The sequence below is a fragment of the Alternaria novae-zelandiae genome (genome assembly GCF_023758075.1).
Source record: "Alternaria novae-zelandiae strain BMP 2774 chromosome Unknown scaffold_35, whole genome shotgun sequence".
Lineage (NCBI taxonomy): Eukaryota > Fungi > Ascomycota > Dothideomycetes > Pleosporales > Pleosporaceae > Alternaria > Alternaria novae-zelandiae.
Genome location: NW_026056995.1, coordinates 131,485 through 142,853, shown reverse-complemented (window position 1 = coordinate 142,853; position 11,369 = coordinate 131,485). Strand labels below are relative to the sequence as shown.

The 11,369-nt window shown below is 55.7% G+C and overlaps 2 protein-coding genes across 2 annotated transcripts; both read left to right on the top strand.

Annotated features, from left to right (window-relative positions):
- Nucleotides 1-448: 448 nt before the first annotated feature.
- On the top strand, nucleotides 449-3,371 carry J4E88_010560 (uncharacterized protein; the record flags this gene model as incomplete). The annotated part of the gene is made up of 3 exons (XM_049404151.1): nucleotides 449-794; nucleotides 854-2,105; nucleotides 3,227-3,371. 3 exons carry the CDS (start codon nucleotides 449-451, stop codon nucleotides 3,369-3,371), a joined length of 1,743 nt encoding a protein of 580 aa, XP_049250116.1.
- A 1,867-nt stretch (nucleotides 3,372-5,238) lies between these two features.
- On the top strand, nucleotides 5,239-8,595 carry J4E88_010559 (uncharacterized protein; the record flags this gene model as incomplete). The annotated part of the gene is made up of 1 exon (XM_049404150.1): nucleotides 5,239-8,595. One exon carries the CDS (start codon nucleotides 5,239-5,241, stop codon nucleotides 8,593-8,595), a length of 3,357 nt encoding a protein of 1,118 aa, XP_049250115.1.
- Between the last annotated feature and the right edge of the window lie 2,774 nt (nucleotides 8,596-11,369).

Here is an 11,369-nt window from a genome sequence, read left to right as displayed (position 1 = left end):
CCACGGGGTTCCCGTCGCAGGGTCTCGGCACATCTGCGGCGGTTCACTAGTTTTGCGGAGGGAAGATGGAGAAGGCGCTGATCGATCAGGAGATTGGACCCTCGCATCTGTAGTCGTTTTGCCGCCGGCACGACAGATCCGAGCATGAGTCGCGCAAGACACTCGAGCTGTACAGCTGAGTCTAACCGAGGAAGATGAGTAGGCCAGCACTACGAGAGGCGGAGTGACGTGCTGCAGTTGTGTTGCAGCTTCGGGATTCATGAGGGTGACGTGAGAGAGGAGCCGCTGAGGGGAAGGAGCAGCCCATCGCCAGTCGGCAAGCGCGCGCGCAGCACCTAGGCAGCTGCAACGAGCAAAGTGCTCATTCCCCAAGCACAACCCAGGATATGCTCTCCATCGGCCCACGCACATCGAGGACAGCGACAGGAAAATTTCGACGCGTTCGAATATGAACTGGACAGGTGGCTCGCTACAGCGCACCAAGAAAGCCAACACGGGCGTGATCCAGCAGCAGAAAGCATACTTTGCCCGAGCGCGGACACAGCTCCAAAATGATACTAATCCTCCCGTCGCTCCCTTTCGCCCTAGCTATTTGCAAGACGATGAGGACTCCTACCTTTTAGGTATAGCACCATTTGGCTCAGGCTCTCTGCGACACACGGGGCACGCAGCAAAACGTCGCAACGAGAGAACGCAGCCTGAGCACACGCCAGGCAACTATCAGCCAACCGCAAAACGTCGTGAGACAACACCCCACGAAGAATCACACCCAAACGATCGGCTTACTCATAAAGGTAGTAGTGACGGCTCGTCACTCTTGCCCAAGTGACCGCAGATACTAATCAATAGATAGACTTGCGTGACGGAAAACGTCAGGCCTCCGAAGTGGATACGGAACTGCACTTACTCGAAGCGAATAGGAAGAGGCTCTTAACACAGAAAGATTGGGTCGGCATCGACCCATCGAAGCCGGTCAGTCTGCGGTTCCGCTCGAGCAGAGAGAAGAGCAAGATCGGCAAGCGCAGAAGAACGACAAGAGGACGCGGTGCAGCCCCAAGACGAAAGGACAAGGATGAATTCGGGAATGAAGTCCACAGCTTTGCAGACGATGCCTTTGCCCATGTCCTTGGAGATAGTGGTCCACGCCAGCGTCTAGATGATGTTCGAATCCGGATTGGCACAGATGCAATGACAAACACTTACTCTACGCAATTGGACCAATATGCGCAGTCGCATGCTTCCTCTGAATCCATGCTTTTCGACCAGGAAGAACCGCTTGCACAGCTACGCTCAGCGAAGCCACCTGTCGACCTTGAGCTTCTTGCAGCAACTAGTGCTTTCGAGCAAGCTGATGTCGCTTCCCGTGCGCCATCGACCGGTGAACAACCTCAGCACTATGACCTTGCTCGGCGCAGTGTAGCTAGTCCTTCTCCAGACGCTTCTGAGCAAAAGAGCTTTACGGGTGACCAGTTTGAGCTGCAGTGTCAACCTGCGATGATGACTTCTCGTAAAAACGAGAGCTCTACGCATGACTTCCGACTCACACACCATGCCTACGGGGAAGAGCGCGCATTTCGTCTCGCCTTCAGCGGCTCCAACTCTACTGCAGGTGCCCGTGGTCGCACTGCATCGGATGGCAACCATATCGGTGAGACAAAGCCTTTTGACGATCCAGACTCGGTAGGTGAGTCCAAGACGGGATATGTGCATCAGCACAATATTGATAGGGAACGATCAGTCGGTGTTGACGTTTCTGCTGCCAATACAATCGTCGATGAGGGTCCCTGGAAGACGTATCTCGCAATCACCGATGGTTCAAGCCACTCCGACAAATCCATTCTATCCAGAAGCAGCGTCCCGCATGATTACCCCACCAAGAGACATAATAACGAAGCTGCAATGGACTGGTCACAGCATGCCACTCAAGGTCAGGGCAACGAGAGTCGCACTAGCTCGTCCTCTGTTTCCGCCTCTTTGCCGTCTTTGAAGAGAGGTGTAAGAAAACCAATATCGGCGCATGCCTCCGACATGGCCCTCATTCGTCGGGACAGACCGGTCAACGCTGCTGTGCAAAGTCTGGACGAAGACGAGAAGAATTGGCAAGCGTTTGTTTTTCAGACCGACGATAACGATCAAGGAATGCATGATCATGCATGCAAGACATCCCCGCTGGTTCCAAAATACTCGGAGAATTCATCCTCAAGGTGTCTGCCACTATCTCGTGCCGTCAGCTCTGTCAGCCCTGCAACGTTCGAGTCTAGACCTCGAATTGCTTCTGGCACGGGCTATGACGCCTTGGAATCCAGAGCTTTAACGCCATCAACATTCCTCAACGACGGTCCATTGGGACTTGGTGGATTTGTTGAGGGAGTGAGCGGGAATAAGCAGGGCGAGAAGATGTTGGGTCGCAAAGTGTTCGACGGGCAGTCCCATGCATCTCTGCAGAACCACGCTTCCTCAGACATCATCTCCTCAAGGGTCTTCAGTAGCACAAAAACGTCCCGCAACCTAGATGGACATGCCAGCGCCGTTGCACAGCATCCAACATGGTCGAACAGACGTATATTGTGCGGAAATTCGCAAGGGTCTTCCTCTGGCTGCGATATCCTGACGAGCGATGATGGGGCACTCCACCTCGTCGATCCTAACAAACGTTGACAAGGTACATGCTGGTTGACCGTCTCAGTGCGGACGCGGGATGCCTGAGGCTGAAATTTGGTGGAAAGTTTCGGCTCTTCCTGTAACATGGATTCGCCATTTCATGCCTATCGATATCGCAACGTCGTACCGTGGTAGGCTAACAATCGGCGTGCGACCTACTGCCATGAGCGAATCAAAATATTTTATGGGGCCTACATGTTCTCATTGGCGCAGATTGTGTACGATGGGCAGTTCATGCCGCAGTCCGGTAGCATGAGCTCAGCTCAGCTCATGGACACAATAAGATTCCGATCGTCCGCGCTGCTCAACATCCGGACAGCATCGGCAGCGCAAACATGGAGTAGCAGAGTGATGCAGAAGCTCAATGCAGAAAGCCATGTGAAGATTCCGATATGAATGTGTGGAGGCATCACCCTTCGCACGGAAAATGGGTACAGGGCACTGAGTGCATGGTATCTTGGCCAGAGATGCATGTCATCGTTGCAAATATTTCGAGCAGGCTCAGAGCAGGCGGGGCTACGTGCAGCGCTATTTCGGGTGAGCCCTACGAGTTGTGACAACACAGTGCCGGCCATCCTTACTTAGCGAACGGCAACGACGACAACGGCGAGCCTACCGGATATGCGTCCGAGGGGCTGCCAGAGGCCGCTGGTGCCCAAGGGCCGAATGCGGTGCCACGACATCAGGGCATGAAAGGAATCAAGGCATGAAAGCGGCAGCTCAGAATACCTACTGCGCATCAAAGAAACGATTGGACAAAGCGCAACGATGGACATTGATGCATCACACCGCCCCAAGTCACATGGACAGCACGAAAGTGGAAAGCCCGGCACGTTGGCATCGTGTGCGGTTGATGTGCGGGGGCGTTTGTGGTTTGATTGGCAGCAGGGCGCCAGGGGCAGGAATCCTTCCTTCTCGAAGCTGTGGAAAGTTTGTGGAACAATCACGCGACTCGCAGTGGCAGGGCGATGCGGATACGAGCATTGGGCGCACCGCATTGTCGCGCCATTCTTTGTGAGGAGCGGGACGTGCTGGAATTGTGAAGCAGCCGAGTCGGCTGCAGCAAATTGAGGGGCCAGCAGAAGGTTGGAGGGCGTCGACGGCGGATCCCTGACTCTGCGCCGGCCGTCAGAAGCCGGCTATGATGATGGAACCGTTGTGCCGGCTTCGCACTTGGGTTTCACTTGCCCGCGCGCCACGTGTGAGAGATGGGGGATTCCACCGCCACACATGGGGCGTTTGCAGCGCCGATGCGACTGGCTGGCGGGTTGTTTCCAGCGACAGTGGGCGGAATGCAGTACACTCATTGCTTCGTGTGACTCGGACTCACCGTCTTGCTGTGCCAGGCCAGTCAGAGCTAGTATACCGCGCGCACACGATGTAGCAAACATGACGACGGCGCATCAAAGTTTTAACAGGCCAGCGCAACATACCGGTGAGTCAAAGCTGATCGACGACACACGAACCGAACAGCATCAGGGCCGCTGAGGTTGCTTCTTCGTGCAGCCATGCCATGCCCGCTCCGGAAGGCACGGCATCGTGACAATGGGCGATGGATCAGACTATGGAGCATGGCTCCCTGTGATGCAACTCGGTGGACAATGAACAAGAGCAGAACATGCACTGCCCTGTCATCGCATTGTGCCATGCTGCCGCGCTGGGTGCCTGTGGAATGCCGTGGCCGTGATGCTCAGGCGTCGAACGGTGAGGCGCCATGATTGGCGGACCCCATAGTATAACCATGGGCTGCGTCATACAGGACACCGTTGCTCAGTGGGGCCTTAACCAGTGTCGCGGCTCTCGCAGTCGAGCGCTAGGCCAGGAGACAAACAGGGAAGTGCCCTCGGAGCCCGAATTGAGCGGAGGCGGATGGAAGCCCGAATGACTAGGAGTCAAGGGATAATCGTGTGCTTGTAAGATTTAGCTGAAAATTCGGTGAGCGCCTTGTCTGTTCCTGGCCCAGAGACGGCCGCCAAGCGCAGCCGTTGCCCATATACTACTACCTGTCTGCCCTACAGCCCACTCCTCTCGCACACTATCCAGCAACTATCCACACTACGCCCAATTGCAGACGCACAAGACCCTCACACCACCGAGTATTCACCACCAATTCCACCACCTCCCTCACGATACGCCGCCTCACCACACCCTTCTCCGCATTTCCTGCAGCGCCCACTCGCGCGCTGACTGATTTTCGCCCGCCCTGGTCTGCCGACGCGATTCGCTTGCAACCCCCACGACTGCTCCGGAGTACTCAGATCCCAAATTATCCATGCAGAGTGCATGCAAGTCAATTCTCCAGTAATCCCAGCTGACCTGCGTCTGCATCTTCGCGCAGCGCGCGCTTCCCAAGCCCGACTCGTCATAGCCCAAACGCATTCCGTCAGTCTCACGATGCGAAGCTGCTCCTAGCCTACGCTTTTCCACCAGGACCCAGCAGGCTGTTGATCCTGACTGCTTTTATTACCCAGAGGCGCCCGCTCGCCGTTACGCTCCTTCTCCCTCACCACGGCCCGCGCCATGAAGATTTACTAGCCCGCCCCGTCACATCCTCTTGCTTGTTCCACACCACCAACCATGTCGCTGCTGCACGACGCCATCTCGCGACCGCGCATGCCCTCGCCCTCGCCCAGCTTCGGACGCGCCATCACCATACCCGCCCGCTCCAGTCCCGCGCTGACGGCCTCGTACCTCAATGGCTCCCTCAATGGCTCCCTGCAGTCCACGCCCGAGGGCATGGTGCCTGTCTCGTCCTCGCTGCCGGCCATTCCCTCCTACACCCTGCCCGAGTCGCTCCTGCCTCCACCACCCGTCCAGTCGCCGCCCACGTCCTCACCGTCAGCCATGGCCGAGGCCCTAGGAAAGGGACCAGGTCTGATCCGCAGAGTGAGCCGCGGCGCGCAGGGCATTCCAGGTCGCTTCCGCCGAGGCAATGCGTCTGCGCAGCGCGACAAGAGCTCCGGCCCCGTCATTATGCGCCGCCGCAGCGACAGCAGGACTGCCGCCGACGCCGACACTGGCATCTCCGACTTCGACGCCTTTGAAGAGGAGGAAGCCGTAGAAGACCCCTTTGAGCCCATCCACGGCCTCGGCATCTCACACCCAACACCCAGCTTCAGCTCGATACCAGACGCTGCCGTCGTCGCCCCCGTACGCAACTCTCGCCTCGAGCAGGGCACCGTTCTGAGAAAGATTACCAAGAAGGAGAAGAAGGAGATCAACCTGCGGCTCGATCTGGAATCAGCCAAGGTGTTCTGGGATTCCTCGCGCCCCTCCAAAGCCTTCTACATCGACGATGTCAAGGAGATCCGCTCAGGTCCGGAAGCTAAGCACTACCGGGAAGAGTGCAACCTATCCGAGAACTGGGCCCCCTACTGGTTTACCATTGTCTACACCGACACAACACGCTCCAAGGGCCGGATACGGACAATGCACTTGATTGCGCCTGACGTTGGCATCTTCAACATGTGGACTCAGACGCTCGAGTCTGTGTCGCGCAACCGCATCGACCTGATGGCCGGCCTCTTGGGCTTTGCCGACAAGAGCGCGAAGCTCGTCTGGCAACGCGCAATGAAGAAGCGTGGCGAGGGCGACGAGACACTTGACTTCCCCAGCACCGTCGAGCTGTGCCGAAGTCTACACATTAACTGCACCGAAGCCACCCTTCGCGCCTACTTCCAGAAAGCCGATACCCTCGACGCTGGAAAACTAAACCAATCGCAATTCTTGTACTTTGTGCGCCGCCTCAAGGAACGCAAAGACATCAAGGCAATCTACAAAACCTACACGTCTGGCTCAAAAATTGAGATGGACAAGTACACTTTCTTCGACTTTTTGCAGCGCGAGCAAGGCGTAGACGTGAACGCCGATCTCGAATACTGGACCAACACCTTTGAGAAGTTTGCGCGTGCAACAAGACCCAGAATGGCTGCTACTCCGACCGAAGGCGGAGAGGTCCCATTGCCATTGGCCATGAACTTCCCCGCTTTCCAGACGTACCTGACTTCGGCTGCCAACTCCATCCTCAAGCCAGTCGGCCAGCCACAGGAACTCAATCGACCCTTGAACGAGTACTACATCTCAAGCTCACACAACACATACCTGCTCGGCCGTCAAGTTGCAGGCGAATCAAGCACTGAGGCGTACATCACTGCGCTCCAGAAGGGCTGCCGATGCCTTGAGATCGACTGCTGGGATGGCGCCGACAACATTCCGGTCGTCATGCACGGCCGCACTCTGACCAAGAGCATCCTCTTCCAAGACACCATCAAGGTCATCAACAAGTACGCCTTCACAGAATCACCCTACCCAGTCATCCTCTCGCTTGAGGTGCACTGCTCTCCGGTCCAACAGTCTGCCATGGTCAAGATCATGATGCAGGAGTTTGGTGACAAGTTGGTTCTCCAGCCACTAGACTTTGAGTCGCAGTCGCTACCCTCACCAGAAGAGCTGAAGTACCGCATTCTCATCAAGGTCAAGCGTGCTGCTGGCGATGAAATCGACACCAGGGCTCTCATGGGCGAGATCACGTCCCGAAGACAGCGCAGCTTCAGCTCTCCGTGGTCGAGACCCGTGATACTGAACGACAACCTCATCCCGAACTCGCCTCTTCTTTCCAGCCCGCCTTCAATGAGCCCACCAGAGCGAGCAGCATCCTTCTGGGCAACACCCCGAACTTCAAACAACACGCTACCCACCTCCGCAGCTGTGAGCTCAGCTGAAGACAGCGACAGCCCCAATGCAACCACTGCCGAGACTGCTGAGGTAGTAGATGATCGCCGTAAGCCGAAGAAGGCCAAGACCAGCAACATCACGAAAGAGCTCGGCAACCTAGGTGTCTACACAAGGGGAGTTAAGTTCACAGACTTTGGCAGCATGGACGCAAACACCTTCAACCACGTCTTCTCTATCAACGAGCGTGCTTTTGAGAAGCTCACCAAGCCTGGAGCCCGGGAGAAGCATTTGCTTGAGGAGCATAACATGCGTTGCCTCATGCGCGTCTACCCTCACGCCTTCCGCATCAACTCATCGAACTTCGATCCCCTCAAGTTCTGGCGTCGTGGCGTCCAGATGGCTGCGCTGAACTGGCAAACCTATGACCTCGGTCAGCAGTTGAACGAGGCTATGTTTGCTGGTGGCGAGGATCGCACAGGCTACGTGCTAAAGCCAGCCGCCCTTCGTCTTGAGTCACAGACCCCAGTCATTGGTCACAGGAAGGCACCTAAGAAGGAAGTCAAGTTCACTGTGCAGATCATCTCTGCTCAGCAGCTCCCGCGACCCCGCGGCCTCGGACAGGAAGCCAACATCAACCCGTATGTTGAGTTCGAGATGTACTGTGCCGAAGACATGGGTGCGAATGCCACCGGCATTGGTGGACAGGACGCATCTGCTCGCAATGGCCACTCTGGCATCGGCAACCCTCTGCGTAAGCGAACACGCATCGTAGAGGGCAATGGCTACAACCCCGAGTTCGGCAACGAGATTGATATGACAGTTACGACTAGGTACCCCAGCCTTGTCTTCGTCCGCTGGACTGTCTGGAACTCGCTCGATGCCCGAACCACCAATCACGCCCCTCTGGCTACATTCACGGCCAAGCTCAACAGCATCCAGCAAGGCTACCGCCATCTCCCACTTTACGACAGCAATGGCGAGCAATACCTGTTCTCCACTCTCTTCTGCAAGATCAAGAAGCAGGACATTGTCGACGCACCCGAGCCTGCCGCCAACGCTTCTTGCGGATCATCCATTGAGCCTACCAGCCCGCTTCAAGAGCCCACCAACACCAAGGCAAGCCGCAGCTTCGTGAGGCGTTTGATCAGCCGTGCACCCAGTGAGCGCAGGAAGCGCAAGGAAGAGCAACAACGCGCGGGAAGCGAGTCGCGCGAATCCGACCTAGACTCCATCAGTCGCTCGAGCACGTTCGAGCGATAGCGTAGCATGACGCCACTGCTTGCAGCTGACGACGCGCCACGCGTCGATCCGACTTGTATCATACATCTCATCTGTACCGACCTCTACTCTGTTATCCCAAGGCGTTCCGGTTCGGCATCTTCCATTGGTGCCTGGCGCCACGACAAGGGTCACGGCAAACAATTCCGACCCATCCTCAATCCAAATACCGCGTCCTGGCGCAACCGCATTGTGTTGGCAGGCCCGCTTCCGACGGCTATCAAAACTCCATCGAACCGCAACTTGGCCTCGGCACTCAAAAGTTATCGTTGATCATGTGTCCTCTTGGACACTGATCGCCTCGTCCCACTCTTCGCTTCTAGCATATACCCGTTTCTACAACCAATACTTTGTTTTCACATCGGTCATCGGCGCAACACTCAACCATGGGGGACCAACAAGGATAGTTTGCCGGCGAGCAAACTTTGACCTTAGTTACTGCATCTTGGCGATATCCCATAGACTTGCTTCTTGAGCTTCATCGCTCGATCATTACCTGTACAAAGCTTCTACTGTTCTCTCTTATTTCCTTTGTTAGCAGACTCTTAACGACGCTACGACAACATCAAAACTGCTTTGCATAGCATTGTTTCCAATTGCCGAGCCTGCGGTGCGGGGTTTTCGCATGGACGGTCGGCTGTTGACTTTTCGGGTTGTTTTCTTTCTTTCGTCTCCTCCTTCCGATAGAGGACGATCAATTTCGCTTCGATGCAGGACATGGTTTGGTGCAATCTTTTTCTCTTCACTTCTATACGTGGGCCGGCCCGGTCTTGCATGCTAGTCTTGCAAGGAAGAGGGGGTGGGCATTGGCGCATGTTCACTCTTTGGCCCTTTGGCTTGTTGTGGGTAATGGGCATGGCATTGGCGTGGGATAAGGTTAATCATCAGGAAGATACCACTCAACAAACATTTAGAAATGATACCACACGGCTTCAGCGCCACGATTGCGCAGATTTGGAAGTCAAATTTCCACACAACCCTCCTTCTCGATGCTTCCATGCTCTGACCACCGTGAATGATGACCACAGAAAATATTTTTCCCGTCGCTCAGGAGACTGGCTGGACTGGAACTGGCGGAAAGGGGCGATGGGGTTGGGAGCGGGCTGGCCTTGCAGCCCGATCGACGCAGCCGTTCACGATCTTCGTCTCGAGAGCACGAGCTACGCTCCCTCTCAACCACTTCCTCGGAGCCGCATAAGGCCGCCGCAACGCATGCGCACGGCAGACATGGTAATTTGAACAATGACATCTCCAGCTAACCTCCGCCTGCCACCACGGCCGTGGTTGACGTGGCTAGCTTCCGTCCTAACCTCGTGTTCTCTTCCAAGCTTTTAACCATCCGCACGCACAATACTACAGCTGCGCTTTACTATTGCAGTAGCTTCTTCGCGAAAATGAATGAATGACTTCTGTTTGCCAACACACCCCACACTCGCTCTCCACATGCAGCACTAAACACGTTTTACTCCGCACTCCCCCGTTTTCACTACATCATGACAACACTATGCACTTGCATCTGCAACCAACAGTACCGTACAGTACCGCTCTAGCTAACGTGCGGAGAAAACCACAAGCTTAGCACCAACAGGTAGCTAGGTCCGTTGACAAAAAGTAATCTGAAAAGGAGCAAAAAGCCGGGCGTCGATCTGGACCGCTGCTGTGGCGCACGGGTAGGTCAGAAGCACTTAGCAAAGGTAAACCTTGCGCACGCCCGAAAAGCTGCCCGCTGCTGGTTCGTAGGTCCAACACGCGACGGACGGAAGTGTGGGTTCAGAGTTCCCCGCAGAGCACGGGAACGCAAAAGCCACTATCCGGTCTTGCGGGTGTTGCGGATGTGGTTTGGGCGCAGAGGCTGGACTGGTCCTTTTCTTTGGAGAGAGGTAAGGCAGGAAGTGAGGCAAGTGGTGAGGTAAGAGGAGATTGGGTTTGTGGAGCGTGGACCAGAGCTTGCGCGAAAGGATGGAGATGCGCGATGGTGTTTACTGTACTGATGATGTGATGATGCCTCCGTACCGAAAGTATGGAAGGAACCGTTCGAGGCTGGCAACCTGCGCGTGCGTTGGGGACACGCGAAAAAGCAAAATCCAAGGGCGGAACCAGTACGGCACGATCCGATCACCGCGGTAACGTTACACAACCTCCATGGCGTATTCAACCAAGTCAAGTCAAGTCAGGTATACGCAGACGAGTCAAAATTCAATAGTCTTGCTGCCTGCCTGCGGCTGTGCCTGTGTGACGCGAACTCTGGTCTTTTGCGGCTGTGCGTGCGCTCTCCTCTGCGCATTCGTCCACCTTCCTTCGTTTCGTTCCTTCCCGTTTCTGACCTATGGCCGTGGATTACTACGGAGCAGTGTGCAGCATGCAGATGGGCTTGGATCATGTACCGAGTCATGAGCCATGTGTATATATGTATAGTATGTTACACAGCATGCACGCAATACGTAGTGTCCGAGCGCAACGCAGCGTTCCTTCGGTGTGAGGTGTTGCTAAGTCTCGCTGCACGTACGCACGCACGCAGGGCACGCATGTCGCGGGTAGGTAGACAAGGGCACGTGTTGGTTAGGTAAGTAGAGTTTCGGTTTCCCGCTGCTGGCGCTCTGCTCGCAACCTCTCGAAGTAGATCTTGGGCTTGAGGCACACATTGGGCATCGGAGATGGTGGATGCGAAAGCATGCAGAACATATGCGAGACATTTACGATGTGGATGTCACTCCCTCAGTACGTGAATGGCTCGCCTGGCAAGAGCTATCACGAAT